The sequence below is a fragment of the Salvia hispanica genome, chromosome 6 (assembly GCF_023119035.1).
Source record: "Salvia hispanica cultivar TCC Black 2014 chromosome 6, UniMelb_Shisp_WGS_1.0, whole genome shotgun sequence".
Taxonomy (NCBI): domain Eukaryota; kingdom Viridiplantae; phylum Streptophyta; class Magnoliopsida; order Lamiales; family Lamiaceae; genus Salvia; species Salvia hispanica.
In genome coordinates, this window is record NC_062970.1 from 13059653 (window position 1) to 13080079 (window position 20427).

The 20427-nt window shown below is 37.1% G+C and overlaps 4 protein-coding genes and 1 non-coding gene across 6 annotated transcripts; 2 read left to right on the forward strand and 3 right to left on the reverse strand.

Annotated features, from left to right (window-relative positions):
* Window positions 1–227: 227 nt before the first annotated feature.
* LOC125196059 (26S proteasome regulatory subunit 6A homolog) lies at window positions 228–4630 on the forward strand. Its single transcript, XM_048094420.1, has 10 exons — window positions 228–437; window positions 541–657; window positions 1634–1741; window positions 2214–2405; window positions 2490–2681; window positions 2893–3011; window positions 3171–3258; window positions 3515–3634; window positions 3793–3933; window positions 4229–4630. Exons 1-10 carry the CDS (start codon window positions 324–326, stop codon window positions 4304–4306), a joined length of 1269 nt encoding a protein of 422 aa, XP_047950377.1. The 5' UTR covers window positions 228–323; the 3' UTR covers window positions 4307–4630.
* A 553-nt stretch (window positions 4631–5183) lies between these two features.
* Window positions 5184–5257, reverse strand: TRNAM-CAU. The gene has a single exon. It is a non-coding gene; the product is annotated as a tRNA-Met (tRNA).
* Window positions 5258–5684: 427 nt separating this feature from the next.
* Window positions 5685–8680, reverse strand: LOC125193406 (putative late blight resistance protein homolog R1B-16). Its single transcript, XM_048091189.1, has 2 exons — window positions 8627–8680; window positions 5685–8310 (listed from the first exon to the last, which is right to left on the reverse strand). The coding sequence occupies exon 2, from the start codon at window positions 8286–8288 to the stop codon at window positions 5793–5795; it is 2496 nt and encodes an 831-aa protein (XP_047947146.1). The 5' UTR covers window positions 8289–8310; window positions 8627–8680; the 3' UTR covers window positions 5685–5792.
* Window positions 8681–10531: 1851 nt separating this feature from the next.
* LOC125192857 lies at window positions 10532–14295 on the forward strand. Of its 2 annotated transcripts, none has more exons than XM_048090523.1 (7): window positions 10532–10643; window positions 11256–11320; window positions 11891–12010; window positions 12095–12173; window positions 12346–12432; window positions 13570–13632; window positions 14102–14295. In XM_048090523.1, the coding sequence occupies exons 2-7, from the start codon at window positions 11265–11267 to the stop codon at window positions 14171–14173; spliced, it is 477 nt and encodes a 158-aa protein (XP_047946480.1). In that variant the 5' UTR covers window positions 10532–10643; window positions 11256–11264; the 3' UTR covers window positions 14174–14295. The 2 variants fall into 2 exon arrangements, with proteins under 2 accessions (XP_047946480.1, XP_047946481.1); XM_048090524.1 differs by having other exon boundaries at window positions 10538–10643; window positions 11264–11320.
* Window positions 14296–14676: 381 nt separating this feature from the next.
* Window positions 14677–20414, reverse strand: LOC125193024 (protein root UVB sensitive 6-like). Its single transcript, XM_048090725.1, has 13 exons — window positions 19817–20414; window positions 18889–18987; window positions 18653–18766; window positions 18305–18376; window positions 18097–18207; window positions 17900–18019; window positions 17322–17423; window positions 17136–17208; window positions 16718–16801; window positions 16509–16573; window positions 16233–16334; window positions 15984–16148; window positions 14677–15213 (listed from the first exon to the last, which is right to left on the reverse strand). Exons 1-13 carry the CDS (start codon window positions 20165–20167, stop codon window positions 15148–15150), a joined length of 1524 nt encoding a protein of 507 aa, XP_047946682.1. The 5' UTR covers window positions 20168–20414; the 3' UTR covers window positions 14677–15147.
* Between the last annotated feature and the right edge of the window lie 13 nt (window positions 20415–20427).

A 20427-nucleotide genomic window follows, 5' to 3' on the forward strand; every position in this document is an offset into this window, starting at 1 on the left:
TAAGGTGAGAATAATAAATCAGTGAAGAACCTATAAATTCCATTCATTAAAAAATAACATGATCTATTTATGTATTTTAGTTTTAATCGTTTTAAATTGTTTGTGAAGATTCTTAATAGTAGTGGTATTAAAAAAGTGTAACCCAATGGGCCGTATTAGCCCATACCCAGTACAACATCTAGTGGCCCATATCTACTATACCAGTCCCCTTCTCCAAGCTAACCATATCAATACCCCTCTCGCTTCCGTTCACCTCTCCACTCTCTCTCTCTCAACAAACTTCACACACCCGATTACCGACCTTGAACCATAGTTGGATCAGTATGGCCACGCCGATGGTGGAGGACAATTTTGAGGACGACCAGCTCTCCTCCATGACTACCGAGGACATTACTCGCGCCTCTCGTCTTCTGGATAACGAAATCCGTATTCTCAAGGTCTCAATTCCGACTTTCAGTTGCCGTGTGTTTTGGATGAATTTCAATTTTGTTGTGATTTTAAGTTCTGTTGCGATCTGATCCGGGTTTTCGCTTTTGGCAGGAAGAGTTACAGAGGACCAATTTGGAGTTGGATTCATTCCGCGAGAAGATTAAAGAGAATCAGGAAAAAATTAAGCTGAATAAGCAGCTTCCTTACTTGGTCGGAAACATTGTGGAGGTATTAAATGTAGCCTTTTACCCTATCTAAATTGGATTGTTTGATTAGGCCTTTTATTCGTTGCTTAGGGTTTCAGATTACAGCTGGAGAAAATGTATCCTAGTTATATCTTCTTCTTTTTTTTTTGCCTGGTTTCTGCACCATATTTTTCTGGGGGGTTTTCAAGATTTACCAGTGCTTGGTCTGTTAGGAATGGGGAGTCAGCGGGGTGTCTGTCTCATGTTTAGCCAACCTCACATTAGATGATGGACATTTAAACAATTTAAGGAAGTTTTATAATTTTTCTACCCACATTATTCCTTGTTTGCTAAGTGAACACTATGCTTTAGTGGATAATCAAAGTTGTTGAGCACTTGAGCTATAGAACGATATTTGAAATGGAAACTAAGCGAACTATGAAATTTTGATTAACTGTATTGAAGCCAGGCCACCATATGATCCAAATCCATAGGACTGCCTTTACCTTTTGTATTGTTGTCCGTCATATTACATTCAGTTTTAAACTTTTAATATCTTATGCAGCTGCTATCATGTGTGTGTGTGTCAATTTATTAATGTTTTGGTGTCTATAGACTATAGAAAGCAAGAAGAGTATGTTAGTTATACTTTTGTTTTGTAGCCAAAGATGAGGTTGAGTTGTGGTGTTATATCCACTTCTTACTTCCACTGTAACTGAACTGACACTCCCAGTCACTTATTTAATTTTGTGGATGCCCCGTTCTTTCAATATCTTGCAGTATTTTAGGATGTTTCCAGATGATATTATCTGGTGGTAGGTACACTGAAAAACAACTTGTAAGGGAAATACCTATAAGGATACATGTGATATTAGTCATTTTTAGGAACCAAATCCTGTGTGATCTACAGTGGTGGCATTCAAATACAAAATTACATGTTATGTTCTAGTGAATTTTAGTTTCTTTAGTTATGATTTGTGTACCACCAAGAGATCATCACCTTTTATCTGTTTTCTCAGATATTGGAAATGAACCCAGAGGAAGAAGCAGAAGAAGATGGTGCAAATATCGATCTCGACTCACAAAGGAAGGGAAAATGCGTTGTGTTAAAAACATCTACACGCCAGGTAAATAGCAGACTAGCATGTATTTCTCACTTTGCTCCATTGCATGATGCCCTCCGTCTCTTATGTTTTCATGTATGTGTGGTCTGATGTAGGTGTAGGGGAAATTGTGTGTATATTTTTGCCATTTCATAGGTCCAAGTCTAGTTCATGTTGGCTGAACAGAAAACGAGATGTGATATCTTAACAAATTTATATGCTCATCTAGTGGAATTGAATCCTCTATAGATTTGAATATACTTGGAACATTAAAGAACTCAAATTTGATAGTAATGATTCGAAGTTCCTTTCACTTGATAAATAATTCCTTCTTTTGACTTCAACTATATTAATGCCGAGCTGAACATATTGAAGGAACACTTATTTGTGAGATACCCAGAAAGGGCATCTGCACTGGATTTCTAATCCATGTAGAACATATGAATATTTCAAACCTTCTAACATATTAATCTTTCTTACAATCTGTCGATTGCAGACAATTTTCCTGCCTGTAGTTGGTTTGGTTGATCCTGATACGTTGAAGCCTGGGGATCTTGTTGGAGTAAACAAAGACAGTTATCTTATTTTGGATACTTTGCCGTCTGAGTATGACTCTCGTGTTAAGGCTATGGAGGTTGATGAGAAACCAACTGAGGACTATAATGATGTTGGTGGCTTGGAGAAACAGGCAATTCTCCCTTTGATCAACTCATAGGTCTTGTTCTTGTCACTTCTTACATTGTTGATGAGACAATCCTTGTTCACATTTCAGATTCAAGAGTTGGTTGAGGCAATTGTGTTGCCAATGACTCACAAAGAGAGATTTCAGAAATTAGGAGTTCGTCCACCGAAAGGAGTCCTTCTTTATGGTCCTCCTGGAACCGGGAAAACTCTAATGGCCCGCGCATGTGCTGCCCAAACAAATGCCACTTTTTTGAAGCTAGCAGGTCCCCAACTCGTTCAGGTATAGTATGCTCGAGATTATTTTTAATTGTACCTGATTTGTTGTGCATGTGTACCCCAAACAAATACCCTTGTAGTGCATGATTCAACTCGTCCAGAGTTATTTTTTATTTCAGTACAGTTGACCTGTATTTTACTTGATGCATTTTGGCTCTTTTTGTAAGTTTGTTATTAACTGTGTGTACTCTAATAATGTTTTTATGTATTTTTAGATGTTCATAGGAGATGGAGCAAAGCTTGTTCGTGATGCTTTCCAACTCGCTAAAGAAAAATCTCCCTGCATCATTTTTATCGATGAGATAGATGCTATTGGTACAAAGCGTTTTGATAGGTAGGTTGTGTGCAGTTTGCATTGCTGTTTTGGGTGCCTCACAACTTCCTGGATCATGAATTTCTCCAATATACTGGAGGAGTATTGAGTCCTTGACTCCCTTTATATCGAGGGCTCTGGTGTTGCTTAGCGGATAACAGAGAATATTTTCTTATGCAGTGAAGTTAGTGGTGACAGAGAAGTTCAAAGAACTATGTTAGAATTGCTCAACCAACTTGATGGTTTTAGCAGCGATGATCGCATAAAGGTTCACTTCTGCTTCTTTTAATCCTTCTTTCAGTAATATCTTTTGCTTCCATTTCAGTAAGTGACTTCTTTGATAGTTGTTTGCTCAGCAGCATGACAATGCTTTTTTTAATAGTATATATTATAATTATAATTTGAGATCATTTACTGTGATTCCAATATTGTGTTTGTGCTAGCACACTTGATATCATTGCTCTAATTTCTTTTATTAAATGTCATGGTCTCTTAATGCATTTACTATTTATTTGTGCATTCAGGTAATAGCAGCAACAAATCGAGCTGATATTTTGGACCCTGCCTTGATGCGGTCTGGTCGATTGGATCGTAAAATAGAATTCCCCCACCCTACTGAAGAAGCAAGGGCTCGCATTTTACAGGTATGTCTTCAAGCCGATATTGTATTACTTTTTCTTTAGTTGATTTTTTTTTTGTGTGTGTGAAGTGCCTTCAGTCGGTTTTGTTTATATTTAATGTCCTACATAACAGTGCTAGAGTTGTTATGAGTGCATGCTACTGATAGTTTCTTTAATTGCAGATTCACTCCAGGAAGATGAATGTTCATCCTGATGTCAACTTTGAGGAGCTTGCTCGCTCAACAGATGATTTCAATGGGGCTCAACTTAAAGCGGTTTGTGTGGAAGCAGGCATGTTAGCTCTTCGCCGTGATGCCACCGAGGTTGGTGCTCATATCTGGATGATGATGATGTGTGTGTGTGCGCGCGCTTGTGTCAAAGTGTGCCAAATTGTCCTATTTATACGTCATTCTTTTGCTGCTTATGCAAGATTCTTTAATTGTTGCTGTTTGTCAGAGTGATGAATTAATATCAAATGCCATAACATAACATTATACTGATTGGTGAAACTCGCATCTGAAACTAATAAGATTGCCTTTAAAAGAGCTGTCTGAAACATGAGACCCAGCATCTCTTTGATTGTACTTATGTGCTAGTTCCTTCAAAATTTCTGCTCAGGTGAACCATGAAGATTTCAATGAAGGTATCATCCAAGTTCAAGCGAAGAAGAAAGCCAGCTTGAATTACTATGCTTAGACTACAGGTTCCTCGGTGCATGTTGTCCATATTGCTGAGCGCAGGAGAATGACTACGTTGCCGTTTGAAGCACACCTTCATTTATATTAGGCTCAAGTAGAAAGTTTAACCCTCACCCTAAACTGAGCTGTAAAATTTGAGGCAGTCCATGGCTCCAAGCAAATTACAGGTGGGTTAGAATGTGATGATACTTTCTTTGTGATTTTGTTTGTGTATTGAATTTATCATGCTGAGCAATGTAGTAGTCTCTTTATATGTACAATGAATCAGTTTTAAATGTTTGGATGATACACTGGTGTTCAATTTGGTAAATTTGTTGTCTCAGTATTGTTGTTGTCGAGTTACTTATCAATTATTACTGATTATACACCGAACATTAGTACTAATTAGATATTTGTTGGTTTGAGTGAAAAATATAAGACTCAACTTTTATTAATGTATGCATAGAGATGCGATAACTTTCTTAAATTGTTAACTCTGTTAATTTATTAATGTAGTGCCTGTTCGGTTTCCAAGATAACTTTTATCTTCTCCATTCACATTTTCCACCAAATTTTAGTTAACAATTGTAGATTTGGGTATGTTTCGGCCCATTTGAAGGGACTCCTTTTCATCTAATCTCATGACTAACCATCTCACCTCACCCCCTCCTACTAATTTGTCCATCTCCCTCTCCTCATTATTCTCCTCTCCACCCTATTCTACAACCATGCATAAGACTAATTTAATCAAGGTCTATTTTAGTATATCTTACACTGCATCTCAAGACAATTTTGTTTCATGAACCGAACAGCCACGCAATTCGTTATGTGTGGGTGATGAGATTCCATTGATGCAGAGCCAATTCCAATAGACTTATTGGAGGGTCCCATTGACGTGCATCCAGTAGGAATTGAACCTACGAATTTGCCAATTATGAGTTGGGCACTTTAACCATTCAGCCATGGATGCTTAGCGGGGATCCTCGTACATGGTGAATAACCAAATTCCAATTGAAATGAAATCTTTAGGATAAATCAATGCAATTTAGGAGGAATCAGTGCCAAGGATCTCCTTCGGGTGATCCCCATGTTACTGTTGTGTGACACCAAGATTTACGTGGAAACCATCTTTATGAAGAGGTAAAATGAGATCCAACAGTAAACATATCCACCATCTTAATGAGTTTTCTACCTTCAGTTGAAATTTAAAAATGATCGGATAAACCAATCTGGAAGAAAACTGAGAAACCAAACATCTGTTTTTGTCTTCAAATGAAAATAAATTACAATAGAAGAACGTGAAAAAATAAAAGGGTTATTCTTGAGATAACACATGCCATGTGTATGCTCGACCTCCATTCAAATTCAAGAGATTGTTGTATATGCATGAATCATGATAAAGTAATTTTATACTCTGCTTAACTATTTCCATTGCAAATTTCTCGGAATAGTTTATACATGATTTGCAGAAACTGCAGCATAACACAATGCTCTCAAACTCAATTTTAGAAAACATAACCCTCATTGGGGATTATTACAACTTCAAAGTTGGGACCTGTCAAGATCTGCATTTCTTTGATCTTATTAAGTGGAAGCCAAACCTGAACATGAAACGGAAGATCGTCGCCTTGCAAATCCATTTGTTCCTCTACAATCTCTTTTGCACATTTCAACACCGATTCGCCGCAATCAACCATCCATATTTTTTGAAGTGTTGGTATGTATCCAATTTCAAACGGAATATTCTCCAACCCATCTAAATTAACAATGCGGAGCTTCTCAAGACGTGGAAAGATGGAGCTTGCTTCTGCAGTCCAATGATTCAGGCTATGACATGAAAACAAGCCCATGTATTTGAGGCTAGGGAATTGGCCTTCGAAGTTTTCCCACTTGCCTGTTCCAAAGCATCCAGACCACAAATCGAACTTCTCAAGAAGGGGCAATGAACTTATCTTTCCCAACATCTTTTTCCATTCAAAGTCACCTTTCATCTCAAGAGTCAAACTTTTGAGGGTTTGTGGAAAGGTGAGCTCATATAAACAATCGTTCCCTCTAAAATCATACTCACATGAAATATCAAGGGATTCTAATTTACCCAGACATTTAATATTGCTCAGACTATAATAATCATCATGCCTCATTCCCTTGCTCCCTGAATATTGTATTCCCAATTTCTTGATATTGGGAATTCTCTTAACGATCTCTTCATCGCAATTGAAATTATGTACTCCCTTAAGTACCACTAGATTCTCCAAGATGACAGCATCACCCGGGGGATCTGGGAGAATCAATCTCCTCTCATCCATCTCAATATGCCTCAGGTGAGGCATTTTCCAAATCTTTGCAGGCGCAATGGACTTATGCGGACAAGAAACAATTAATGACTGCAAATTCCAAAGCTGAGTGAAAGAAGAAAAAACTAAGGACATGCTAGAAACTTCAATAGCAAAGTGCCGCAAGTTAACGTACTGGAACAATAGTGAGTTCACATGGCTTAATTTGTATACATGTATTGTCCTCAACAATGCATGATTCCGGAACTGTGGAACTTTCCCATATTGGCAAATAATGGAACGAGCATGTGACATAGATTTCAAGTCATCAATGACTTTCTCCTTTGAAGTGTTTTTGTGTATAACAACACGACGTTGGCTATATATGCCTTGAGGACTAGATTCTCCTACCACATGATAAAACCCTTCTTTCTTAGCTTGGCTCACAGATAGGTCTCTTAGCAAATCATGAATTTTGACAACTTTTATATTTCCTGTGGACCCTAACTCATCAACTAGCACAAGATTTCTATTGACTAAGTCTTTTAAGTACTCTTTCCCAATTGTTTCCAATCTTTTTCCATCTGTTGGTTTAAGAAATCCATCATAAACCCATAGCTTGACGAGTGTTGAGATGCTAATAGCATCATCTTCCTCAAACACACCCATGTATAAGAAACAAGGCTTTAAGTAGAGTGGCAATTGATCGTAGCTCGTTTTTAACAATCTCAAGCAATACTTATCATTGTCCAAATTTACTATTGAAGTTAAGTTGTTTCTTATTGATTCCCAACATTCTTGTGTATATTCCATATTTTTCAAAATGCCTCCAACTACAACAACTGATAGAGGAAGTCCTCTACAATTGTAAGCAATTTCCTTACCAACTCTCTCCAAATCAAGAGGTACACGTTCCTCTCCAAACACAATTTTGGAGAGTAGGAACCAACTACTAGCCTCATCAAGAAATTCCATTTGATGGCTATAATGATTGTTTAGTTGGGAACTCAACTGTGATTGCCTAGTCGTGACCATTATCCGACTGCAGTTGTCGTTGTTAGGAAAAAAATGTTGTATTTCATTCCAAGACTCAATATACCACATATCATCCATTACAATTAGAAACCTTTTACCCCACAAATATTGGTAGAGCTCTAATCCAATTTCTTCTTCACTCCTTTCACTTAATTGTTTCTTGTTTTTCTTAGTGGCTTGAGAAACAAGTTCACATAGAATCTCTCTTGTGTTGTGTTGTTCAGAAATAGTGGCCCAAGCACATATATCGAAATGCTCCTTCATAACTTGTTTGGAATAAAGAGTTTGAGCAAGAGCTGTCTTACCAATCCCGCCCATTCCAGTGATGGGGATGACTTGGCGCCTGGGTTCGTGTGCAACGAGCTTTTCCATGATCCCATGTAAGACATGATCAGAGAACACCATCATGACACTACTCTTCTTCCTAGTAGAAGAAGAGACAAATCTAAGCCGTTGATCACGGAGCACCACTGCCTTCTCAGCGTTGGTCTCAATCGCCACTTTCTCGATCCGATCCATTTCTTCTATCACATTTTGTACATCATGATACAACGTGGTTGGATCCTTTGGACCTCGAGAGCAACTGAAGAAGCTTCCGATTTTGGCTGTTTTGGATCTAGTGAGATGAATCTTGTCAACAATATGGGATTCGATAATATCTTCAGCCGCGTAAGCTGCATCTGCAATACGCATCTCCAATGGATCTGCTTCGTCGCTGTCAGAAACAGGGGACTTGTAAGTTTGGAGAAATTCTTGCAGGAAGTTAACAATTTCAGTGAGAGATTGAATTTGGTGTTTGTGGAGAGAGATGGGTGGGGAATGATGGTGCTCGATGTCATCTATAGTATTCATTAGAGAAACCAAGGCTGCATAGGCAGCCATGATCTTTATTTTCTGAGAATGTTGGATTGGAATGTGATAGAATTAGGAGAAACCAAAGTTGAAATGATGAACTATAACATAGTAGGTAATTAATGATGATTAAGCTGATTGGTATGGATCTTGGAAATTTCGGGATGAATAATACTCACATAGATGATAGGTGCTGACTTTTCTAGTGCCAATTCATACAGCAAAGAATAAAATATGACTAATGTAATAATAAAGTGCGTTGGCATGAGAGTAGATTTAATACAAGTGTTTCTTTTATACAATCAAGTCGCCAAGTGTGAATATAACGGGAATCTCATTATTGTAAGTTGGAAAGTAGTCACATTCATTTCTTTTGTTTGAATCTTATTGATATTTTGAAATGCTTTTTTTAACCGTCCAAGTATATGAAACCTTGGCATATTTATAGATTAAAATAAAAACCTTTTAAATGACGTTCTCCATATTAATGAGAATTTTAGTTATAGTCACTAATTATTGATTATTTTGTATTTTTTTTCCTTCTTCTTCAATTTAATTTAAGCTTTAACTCATACTAGTACTCATTGTTTTAACTATTCAATTATTAGTTTTTTAATTGACTAACTCATATTTTCCCTAAGGTTTCTATAATCTATACATATAAATTAATAATGTGTGAAGGAAATTCATAGATAATGAATATCTCTAAATTTGTGAGACATGCTAAAAAAGAAAGAGTGCATATTCTTGTGCGACGAATAAAATATAGTATTCCCTTTGTTCCATAGTAGCAGAGTCATTTTGTCATTTTTGTACGTCTCATAGTAATGGAGTCATTTCATTTTTTTAGTAAAAATCAACACTTTTCTTCTCACATTCTTTTCCCGCTCCCTTTCATTATTTTATCTACTTCTTCCTCTCTTGAGTAATTGTAAATATAACTTAAATTTTGAAAATTGTAATAGGACTTGATTTTTTTTTTTAGTAAAGACCAAAACTGGCCATGAACATATGTTCATTTTACGATTTTGGTCATAAACATTATCTTTTGAATTTTTGAATCCCAAGCATTTCAACTCGGATCACAATCGGTTCAAAGTTAACTATTCCGTCAAATTTTAACGGTCAACATTTTTTATCCCGATTTTGACTAAATTAAGTTGTTACTAACACAACAAAATTTAGCGACGGAACAAATGCATCACTAATTGGGAGAAACTGAGCAGAATCGTGAACAGAGCAATCGTGAAGACGTGAACATATCCGACATCTGCTTCTCCTCCAATTTCGACACTAGGTACGCGCTGTCCCTGACGAACAAGGTGCGACTGTTGTGGTTGAGGGAATTCCACAGTAGGGTTTCGAGGCTGAGCCCAAAGACGAGGAGGTTGCAGGGGGCGGCGGAGCACGGCGGCGATGGTGGTGCAGCTCGTCGCCGGACATGCAGCCGGTGGAGGAGGCGTTGATGGAGGCGTAGTGGAGGAGCGCATCGAAGAAGGAGTTGGGGAGGCTGGATTTGGAATTCTCGGTTGTGGCGGAGGTCCTAGACGTGGCGTCCCTAGTGGTAAAGAGGGTGAAGATGAAGAGCCACGCGTGGTGGGAAGGCCCCGCCGGCGCTCCGTGGTGAAGAACGATGAACTTGGCGCCGGTCTTCATGTGGATGAAGGCAAGGTGTTTGATGAAATGCGCCGCAACCGGGAATCTCCCAATCTCCCAATTAGGGACGGATTTGTTCTGTCGCTAAATTTTTTTTGTGTTACTTAGTATCTCAATTTGGTCAAAATCGGGATTAAAAACGTTGACCGTTAAAATTTGACACAATAGTTAACTTTGGACCGATTGTGATCCGAGTTGAAATGTTTTGAATCTAAAAACTCAAAACATAATGTTTAGGACCAAAATCGTAAAATGAGCATATATTCGGGACTAGTTTTGGAATTCACTTTTTTTTTTTTTTTTTTTTTTTTTTTTTTTTTTATTGAGAATTAATATTCAATAACTTTCTACTTTCAACAATTTTTAGTAAATAGTAACGATTTTACTATAAAAGTAATTAGATGTTGCTTTTATGTGTTCAAACTCCAAAATAAATCGCGCAGAAGGCAAAACTAAACCCCTAACCCCAACTGAGGCCGGGCGTCAGCGTCACCGCCACAAGTGTGGATTCTAGCTTGCCGCCGCCGTCGCTCTCTTTAGGTGTGTCTATTCATATCTACAGTTGCGTAATCTATCGCATATTCGCATTCCCCAAGTCCTGATATCTTAAATTGCGAGGAATAGTTTAGTTTGGCTGAGCTGAATTTCGAGAAAATTTTAAAAATTGAGACAATATGTGCTAGTTAGGGGTAATCCAAAGTTGCATAATCCATCGCATTCTCCAACTCTTGTTACCTATTTGGTTATTTGTCATTTTTTGCGATATTAATTTTTGTGAAATTATTCTCAGATATTCATATCCTAGACATTTTCAAAATAATGTAGTCCTTCCGTCCCATAAAAATATGTGCATTTGAAATGACACGAGAATTAATGCACAATTGGTAAAGCAACAAAGAGGAGGAAATGTCAGTTAAAGTAGTGTTAGGAGATAACGAGACCCATATTATTATTAGTGTTAAATGAGTTGTAATGGTGGGTAATAGTGGTATAAGTTGGAAATAAATTGATGTATATGTGGAATGATTTAGAGACAACTTCCCATATATGGAGATGCCCATATTTTTATGGGATGGACGGAAATGAAAAGTGCACATATTTTTATGTGACTGAGGGAGTACTGATTTGCTGATCATTTTTCTTTTTATAAAGTTCTGCAGAATGGAGGAATCCTCGGTGCTGAACAAGATGTTGCTTAATCTTCGCGCAACGTGCAAGTATGTTACAAGCACACTCATCTATGCATCTGTTTTTTCCATGTAAAATTGTTTCTATCCAGAACTCATGAACATAGTGTAAGGCAATGTAAATAGCTCTGATATTATAGTCTGTTTGATTTTTTATTTAATTGTAATTCGGCTATCAAATAGTCGATCATATTGCTTTTTTGGGGTGGTTCGCATTACCATGTTGCTCTTTATGCTTGGATGCACTTTATTGACCCGAGAGTTACATGCAGGGTTCTTGGAAATTTTCATAATTTTTCTTCTGAAATCACTCGTTACAAAAGTTAATAGCGTTAATACTACTTAATAGCGTCGTTTCTTTTTTTTGTTGGTACATCTCATCTTCCCTGTCATTATCAATGTGACATGTTACATAGAACTCTAGTTCTGTGTGCATGTATGAATATTTGTGATGTTTTCTTTTGGTTACTTTTGAAGTGTATGTGCAAGTTTTTGCATAGTACAGGAGATGTAACTGATGCATTAGATCCGTATTTTCTGCTTACTGCTTGGTTGGTCATCCAAGTTAATGTTTTTGTGCATTCTTGTATAACCTGAAAGGTACTATACTGGCTACCCAAGGGATCTAGGACCATCAAGAGTTGTTCATTTTACCTCGGAGCGTGAATTTGTACAGCTTCTTCACCAAGGTCACCCTGTGGTTGTTGCATTTACCATAAAGTAATTTGTAAACCTTCTTACTTTGTAGTATTGGTTTATGGAAGTGATGCACTAATTCATGATTAAAGTTTTTGACTGCTGCAGATGTAACCTCACCAAACGTCTAGATAGAGTACTGGAAGAAGCTGCAGCAGAGTTCCATCCTCATGTAAAATTTATGCGTGTAAGTAACCACCGGTCTTCATCATTTTAGAAGATAGTGGCCATTGTACACGGCTCAAGGTTGTATGTCAGTGAACTTCTGGTTATTCATGTAATATTCCATTACAAAATTAAGCTGATAGAGTATTTCTTTGATATTGATATAATGTATTAACTTAGTTACCTCTGCTTAGGTTGAGTGCCCAAAGTATCCTGGATTTTGCATAACACGCCAAAAGACAGAATATCCCTTCATAGAAATATTTCACAGTCCAGAACAGGTGGGTGCCGTTATTCATCTTTCATACTGTATTAATATGTGAATGCTCTTTAAGAGAACACCGTTGCTGAAGTTTTACTAGGAGTCTAGTGGAACCTTTTCTCATGTAATTTATGTATTGCTTAATGAGCAATTGGCTTATGTATTTGTCCATCCCTGCTTAGTATTAGCTTCTTTTCATGCTGATCTTATTTTTAGATAAGGAACTCCTGGACCATAATCAGTATCAAGTTTCCAAATTCCAATCTTGAAAGAACAATGCTCCGTTGGGTGGAACTTTAACTAGAAATCAGCTTAGAAATCTAGATATCTACAAGATTCAGTTTAAAATATTCTTTTGACTTGTATGTGAGCTGTTTTCCATCGCCTCATGGTATCTTCCCCACCATTGGAATGTCATCTCCCAATAAAGGAACTTTTTTCTCACTGACCTCCTGTAAAGCAATCTTGTTCTTACTTTGATGCATTTGTAAGTTCAGATATAGTAAGGTGAGATAAATAAAGAAAAAACCTATAGTTGGTCCTGTGATGAGATGCAATTGTTTGCTGCCAAGTCTGCCATAGAAAAGCGTGTTCGAATTAGGAATCAACACGTAATTACTTGAAACACATAGGTGTCACTTACGAACGGAAATTGTCATTTGTTATATGCTATAGGAACAAACATCCACAGTTCTTGTTTTCCGTATAAACTAGACAATTTTTATTTATTTATGTGCTGATCCACCCTTTTCCCTTTTAGTTGAATATTTTTGTCTACTCCTATATTAACTTAGTTTAAACAATGTTAGGTTTGGTTTTCTGGAAATTGGCAGAATTAGGTTCAACTTACTTTAGAAACAGTGTGCTTATCATTGTCTAACTAGGTTTCTTTGGTAAAATGTGTTCTTATTACATACTTAGTGCCACATAAGGAGATGGTTTTACTTTTCTTCTTATCTCTGTATTTTATGGCATCATATTGCTATCTTGTTCATTATGGGATTCATCAAATGCTGAAAGTTTTACCTAAAACCTCCATTTATATGCAACTTAAAATGCTTTGGCAAAGTTAAGAACAGGTTTCTCATCTGTAATGCTGTCATGAAGCTTCGGTTTTTGTCTTTGAATGTAATGAGCCACTGGTAATATCTTGCAGGCAGCTGATCAAGTGAAGGCTGTTGATCCAAATATCACAAAGTACGCTGTCAAAGTTTTACCCGTAAGTATTTCTAGTTGTTTTTGGTCATACCTAAGGTTTATGCTTGCCTCAATATGACAGTAATTGAATTTGTGATATTCTAACACTCTGAGTTTACATTGTCCCTGTAATCTGTATCCTTTTCTTTTCAGAATCTGTTAGAACAATGTTTGTTATCTTAGCATTAGTAGTGCATCCAAGTTATCGCTAGACAGGAAATGTTAATATCTGCTGAAATCCTAAACTATTAGCGTTTTCATGAAAACGTCCCAAACTATCAATAATTAATAGTAAAAGGATTAAAGTATTCGAAAAGCAACAAAAATGTCCTGCTGGTCAAGTCAGAGGTTAGCAATATTAATAGTCTATGACATTTTTTTATGAAAACCTAATAATTTAGGATTCAAATGCATACTTAACCCTGAAGAAAATGTGTTTAACGTTTCTGATAACCTTCTGAAGTCTTTACTGTGTTTTTATTTTGTTACAGTTCGACAATGATGTCAGTGCCTATGGATTCAGAGAGTATTTCAAGCGCAACGGGATAAAGTCTTCCGACTGAAGTTTGTGGATGTAGATTGTAGATCTCGATCTTTCTTGAGAATGCAGAATATATCTTGTTGGTTCAACTATCTGTCCAAAATAATACTCCTATTTCCATAGTTTCGTATATCTATTTGTTGATCTCTCTTGGCAATAAGTAGAGCATCTCGTGAAAAAATTATCCAACAATCATGAATATATGATGCCTATTTAAGATAGTATGTGATGAAATCGATCCAACATAAGACATCTTTTTCGGAGAACGAAGATATCATTATACAAAATCATTTATGCAAATTTACCGACCTAATTTTATGTCAAGTTACTAGTCTAATAAAACATATATGCAAGAAAAAATATAAATGCATAACATACTTAAAAGGGTTAATTGCCAAACTTAACACGATCTTTCGCTACAATTCACACGCCACATACACCCATGGTGACTCATACCCAAAATTTATTGATTGAAAGAAAATTGTCTAATCAATCATGCATTATTATAATTGATGAAGAGCAATCTCACCATACAAACTAGATTGAGCCAATTATAATAATATAGTATTAATTACATAGTGTATTACAAACAGATTATGATGCTAACGAGATTACGCCCAACTAAGGTAACTGACAAATCCACAAAACCAAATATACATATGGAGCACAGTACAAGTCATGTGATAAAGCAAAATATATTGGCAAACACAAAATCTGCACCTATATAATTAACCCAACCCAACCTCTCCCCCAGCTTCAGCATATCATAATAGGCTTCATGGCTCTAAACAAACGCCATTAGTTGTTTTTTTCAAGAATATTGCAGAAAACGGGATGCGTTTACATGGAACTAGTATCCCTGATTCAGCAACAGCACTACCTTGCTCATATCCCAAAGTTCCGACAACATTCAACCCGATTATAAGCAAGAAAGTGACTGGATCCCTTTGCATCCTTCTCTGAGCTTTTACAGTCTCTAAAGGTTCCACATGAAGCCTAACTTGACAGTTCACATAGCCGTGCTCTGCCAGGATTTAGTAGTGATTCAGACATGACCCAACCCTGAGAGAACAGGAAAATATCAGCAGCCATTTTGTAACAAGAGGGGTAATTAATGCTTTGAAATAAATTAAAACGCCTCCTAACAATCATCTCCAAGGATCTCAATATTCAATTCACAAGATTAAGGGACCACTTCTTATAGTTAATATGGCACATCTCTAAGCACGTTAAGGCAAGAGCGTAAAAAGGCCATCAAAACCGTGGAATTTCTGTACCCATTTAAATAAATTTCACAAGTAATCAAGAATTGATGAATATTTGCATTCAGCCGACACTTATCTATGTATTTATTCCGCCACCCTATAGGCCCTCTGACCCGAAATAATTGTCAGCATGCAATGGTCAATAATTGAAAAATTATTTGCAACCAGCTAACAATTTATTTATCAAGCATCAACTATTTGTTTAAGGACAGTAACTTCAACAACATCCACCACAAATCTCACCTGTTTTCTACATCCAACAATAACATGAATAATCATTATGCTAGCTGCAACATCAGCTTTCCAAATGGTAAGGATTATATTAAGTTCAATTTTCTTGATCTTTTGTATACATGTCGTAGATTAGAAACTTGAAATACCAGTACCAAATAGCTATAGAGCCGCTTACTTGAGATCCAACTTATAATCTCTAATCTGTTTACCCAAGTATATTTCATGGAATAATATCATCATGCATGAGTTTAGAAAGAAATACAGATTTACTAACTTCTTGAAGCATTTCAGTATATTCATTTTGGACCTGCTCTAGAATAGGTGGTGTGTTACCTGTTCTTTAACTTTTGTCTTAAAAGGCTCATATAGAGATGACACCAACTTGTATGATTCCGCAATCTGAGATTGTAGATCACCCAGTGAAAGATCATTGTCTTGTTTTTTCGAGGATTGCTGGCACTGATTGGATGATTGAACTATGTGAAGCAGCACATGAGCCTGTAGTAGAATGGGAATTTAGCCAAGAGTTCTAACATTTACTTTTATTACAAGATCAAGTGATCAACAGATCCAAAATCTTACATGAAAAGCCGCTTTCAGAATATCATCAGACTTTGCTTGATTCTTGAACAAGGCATAGATATTGCCCTTTGAAGGATTATAAGTCACTATGTATTGCTCTTTCTGTGATCCAAGTAAATTTGATTGGCAACTTGTAAGTATAAGTTATAAATTATAGCCAATCCAGATCATGAACACAAATCAGCAGGCACACAGATACAATCTGACTATAAAAAGGCATCCCCAACGAAATTGGAACTTGACATGTTAATCAATTTCACATGACATGCACTATACCTCAAAAATGGGCTCCAAAGCGATATATGAAATAGGGTCTTGGAATGCATCTTTGAACCTTGGTCCTGCAAATATAGAAGAATATGTTCTCCATCTAAATCTTTGGACCTAGGATGTGAATGCTTGGGGGATGCAAGAAGTGTACATGTGTTTGGATCTGTGTCTGTGAGTGGATTGTGAAAAGAGAAAGAGAGTGAGAGAAGCGCTACCAAGAACAATAGGTCTATGCTGTTTCCATGGGGGAATGAAAATATTCTCCATCAAATTTCCCTCTTGCAAACTTGGAACACACCCTGATATTAAAGCATAAAACAAATATGAAAAAGAATCACATGTTTTACCATATTCACAGATATCTTTGGTAATGTAGAAATCTAATTATCAAGCAAAATATATGAGATTGGGTCTGTCTGACTTAAACAATCTTGTTTTGTCTAACATGAAGCAATAAAAAGGCAATTGCAGGCATTGTGATTGCTGGAAATACCAGAGAATCGAAGGGCCAAATACCATTTTAAGCCAATTTTATTAACCCCATCTCTCCCAAATTCCAAAATTAGATCTTGTTGAATGAGAAAGTTGTGTAATGAGCAAAGAAGAATAGGAGAGACAAGGTAATCATCTTACCCATTTTTAGAAAGGATTCTGCTGCCACAGTGAATCGTGCACGATTTAGTGTATGCAAAACAACAGATTTCACCTGGAAAAATACAACAGCTTCTATCAATACTCCTTGATAGAGAACATAGAGTAATTAAGGAATGGAAGAGTATTTGACTAGAGAGGTAGATTGATATATTCACATCACAGAACCTCTTTATAAGAGCTAAGGATATATCCACATGAGAGCAGACCAAATGTGGTGAACAAGGATGGGTTTCTTTTAGTAATCATTATGCTGAGTCCAGTTCCAAGCTGCATAAAGAAAATACTCAAAATTAGTTAGAAGTACAAGTCGGAAAAGAGTGATATTGCAAATTCTACACCCTACAAGCGTGATATGGACAATGCATTGAGACAGGATCACATTGCCTAGTTCCATATCAGGACAGAGCAAATAATAGCCCTTCATTCATTTCAATTGATATATCACTGAAACAGAACCAGATCTGAACAAATGTACTACTTAAATTACTACTACATCAGTTTTGAGCTGGCCTGGAATGATGCATAGATAGTCAGAATGGAATTCCCACAACCATAGAGTGCTATATTATGCAAAACACAAGACATCAGCATGACGTATTTTTCTGAAAATGCAGTTTACATATAATATGCTAACTTGTAACAAGATCATGCAAGAAATGCATCTTTCAGTAGGCTTGGTGATGCGAGATTAAGTTGCATAAGATAAAGATTTCACTCAATGTTAACATGAACAACAAGCATACCAGATCTGCTATATTTCCAACACATTCTCCCTTTGCAGTGACATCTCCTATATTTTCTCCTTTGGCAAAGGCTTTGTATATTGGTGTTCGAGTCGAAGTTGATGTCACCGCAGCAACATTCTATAAGAAAATAAGGAACATGTACGAAATTCATTTTTCCAATTGCTGCTATATATTAATGTATTAACTAGACAAACCTTAACAACATTGGCAGCACATGCTAATGGAAGAAATAGATGGGGAACAGCTGCAGTTGCCAACTCTACTCCAGCTCCCAACTCCATAAGGAGATCACCAGCAAACCTCAGCTGTATGAAGTTCAAGACAAGAGATAATGAAGAGTTAACTAGCAGAACTTTAACATCATATTCTACTCTTTCACCACCAATTTCTAACAATTGTTACCTGCTTTAAGTCATAATCAAACTTCTTCCCTTGTCGAGCAAAGAGCATCTTCCCGACCCGCCCAGCACCATCCTAGGTAAATCACAGTTTATGATGTTAGCTTCTAAAAGCTGGCATCACTATAAGAGAAATCTTGAAGGTTCAGACATTAGTAGGTACTGTCAATGCTGTTTAAGGGAAAAGCTTTTAAAAAGTAAAAAACTAAACATAAGTATGTTCTGGCAATGCCATAAGAGAAGAGCTTTTAACAATTCAACTAATAGCTTTGAGTTTTTGCATAATGTTAATGTTTTATGCAAGATAAATTGTTCTGACATATAAATAGCTCATCCGACTTAGCATGCGTACCTTGAGAATCCAATTGATAGCTACAGCACCTGGTGCTGATCTATTTCGGGAGACTCCAAGTGAACTTAGGAGGGTTTGTGTGGTGAATACACCCATGGCACCACCAAAGAAGTGCTACAACCAAAACAACATCACTATCACCATACTGGGGTGGCTGTATATGGTAAACAGTTCAATGATGAAGGAAACTGCAATGTTGCTACCAATTCCATTATCTATCAGATCAGTAAAAGTACCTTTAACGCTCTCCAAGTCATGTACGGCACATAGGAAGGTGTGACACTGTCTGGAAAACCTTCAGGAACAACGTAAGATCTTATGAATGTTATCAACTCCTGCAAGGCGAACAACATAACTTAAGTAAAGAGACAACTTAACTCGTGATCAAAGGTTTTACTTTGTCTTCTATGGTTTCACCGATGCAGTCTCGGTTCCCCACTATGTTTTCTTCTTAATTGCCACTTGACAAATATTTACAGATGACCTTCAACGTGTTCACACGCCTAATACTGCAGTTATATATACTCCCATGTTTGGTTTTTGCTATTCACAGTTAAGACTGAAGCCCGACCCTCTATTTTACATTACGACTGAAAAAAATAATTTACTGACAGCAACTACATAGCGATCCCCAAATTATTGGATTTAAATAGTTATATTTATATAGTAACTTACTCGCTCAGTCCCAAAATAATAGTCACATTTTGCCATTATAGACCATCCCACAAAATTAGTTCACTTTCTATTTATGGAAACCTTTTCACCACACATTATTACACTACTTTTAACCATTAATAAGGTTAGTCACTAGCTACTAACACTACTTCAATTACTTTTTCCTTTATCTCTCATTCTTTACCAATTTCACATTAAAACTCATGATATCCCCAAAGTCCCTATTTTTAGGAGACAGAGGGAGTATATCACACTGAATAAGCCATTAACCTGCGTCTTATTTACTACTGGAAAAATGTTTTTTTACACCAGCGTAAACAACAAATACATTCACTAATATCTCAATGCTAACTCCAGAAAAATAAACTTAAGTTACGATAAACTCATCAAATAAAGTGAAAGCGGGAATATGACTCTTTCTGATGCATTCTTTTTATCCAACAATGAAAACAATGCAGCCAATCCGGACTTCAAATAGATAGTACTTACATCGGCAGGTGACAACGGAGTCTGCAAGCAGACAGCGCGAATGGAATTGTTCTTCAGTGGTTTTAAAGCAACACTCCTTGCACCGACGTTGTCATCGGCGAAGTACTGCCATCGCCTGCCATCAATCTCCTCGCAGCAGATCAACCTGAAGCTCGAATTCAAAAACTGATCGTCGGCTAGCCCGCCGAAGCTGGAATCCTTGACCTGAGGCGCCGTAGCCACCGGTGAGGGAGACGGCGGAGTCGCCGAGGCAAGGTTGGCGCTGATGCGAAGCGTCTCGCGCACTAGGAGGCGCGTCTCGGAGGAGGTCAGGGTTTGCGAGGTGGAATTTGAGGGGTTCTTCAGCTTCATTGCGCCCAAACAAAGTAGAGCTTCGAGATCAAATTTTACAGAGCACAAGTGTATTGTAAAGAGAGAGAGGGAATGGGGCTAAATAGAGAAGTTCGGAAATTATGTTTAGGTGCGGAGAGTAAGAGAGATTTTCTTGTTGTGATTTTGTAGTTTATGCTCAGCTCTGCTCTATTCTTCTCTCTTGAGGAAGAGAGAGAGAGATATAGAGAGAGCCACAGCCCACAGCTAGTGTAGGGAAGGGCAACTTGCAATTTTGAGGG

Coding starts and splice junctions, on each gene's coding strand:
- LOC125196059 (XM_048094420.1), top strand. CDS start 324: ATGGCCACGCCGATGGTGGAGGACAATTTTGAGGACGACCAGCTCTCC. Junction 1,742..2,213: donor TAAAAACATCTACACGCCAG/GTAAATAGCAGA, acceptor TGTCGATTGCAG/ACAATTTTCCTGCCTGTAGT. Junction 3,012..3,170: donor GGTACAAAGCGTTTTGATAG/GTAGGTTGTGTG, acceptor TTTCTTATGCAG/TGAAGTTAGTGGTGACAGAG.
- LOC125193406 (XM_048091189.1), bottom strand. CDS start 8,288: ATGCGTATTGCAGATGCAGCTTACGCGGCTGAAGATATTATCGAATCC.
- LOC125192857 (XM_048090523.1), top strand. CDS start 11,265: ATGGAGGAATCCTCGGTGCTGAACAAGATGTTGCTTAATCTTCGCGCA. Junction 12,433..13,569: donor TATTTCACAGTCCAGAACAG/GTGGGTGCCGTT, acceptor AATATCTTGCAG/GCAGCTGATCAAGTGAAGGC. Junction 13,633..14,101: donor ACGCTGTCAAAGTTTTACCC/GTAAGTATTTCT, acceptor ATTTTGTTACAG/TTCGACAATGATGTCAGTGC.
- LOC125193024 (XM_048090725.1), bottom strand. CDS start 20,167: ATGAAGCTGAAGAACCCCTCAAATTCCACCTCGCAAACCCTGACCTCC. Junction 18,767..18,888: donor TGACTTGGAGAGCGTTAAAG/GTACTTTTACTG, acceptor TTTTGGTTGTAG/CACTTCTTTGGTGGTGCCAT. Junction 17,209..17,321: donor TCCTTAGCTCTTATAAAGAG/GTTCTGTGATGT, acceptor GTATTTTTCCAG/GTGAAATCTGTTGTTTTGCA.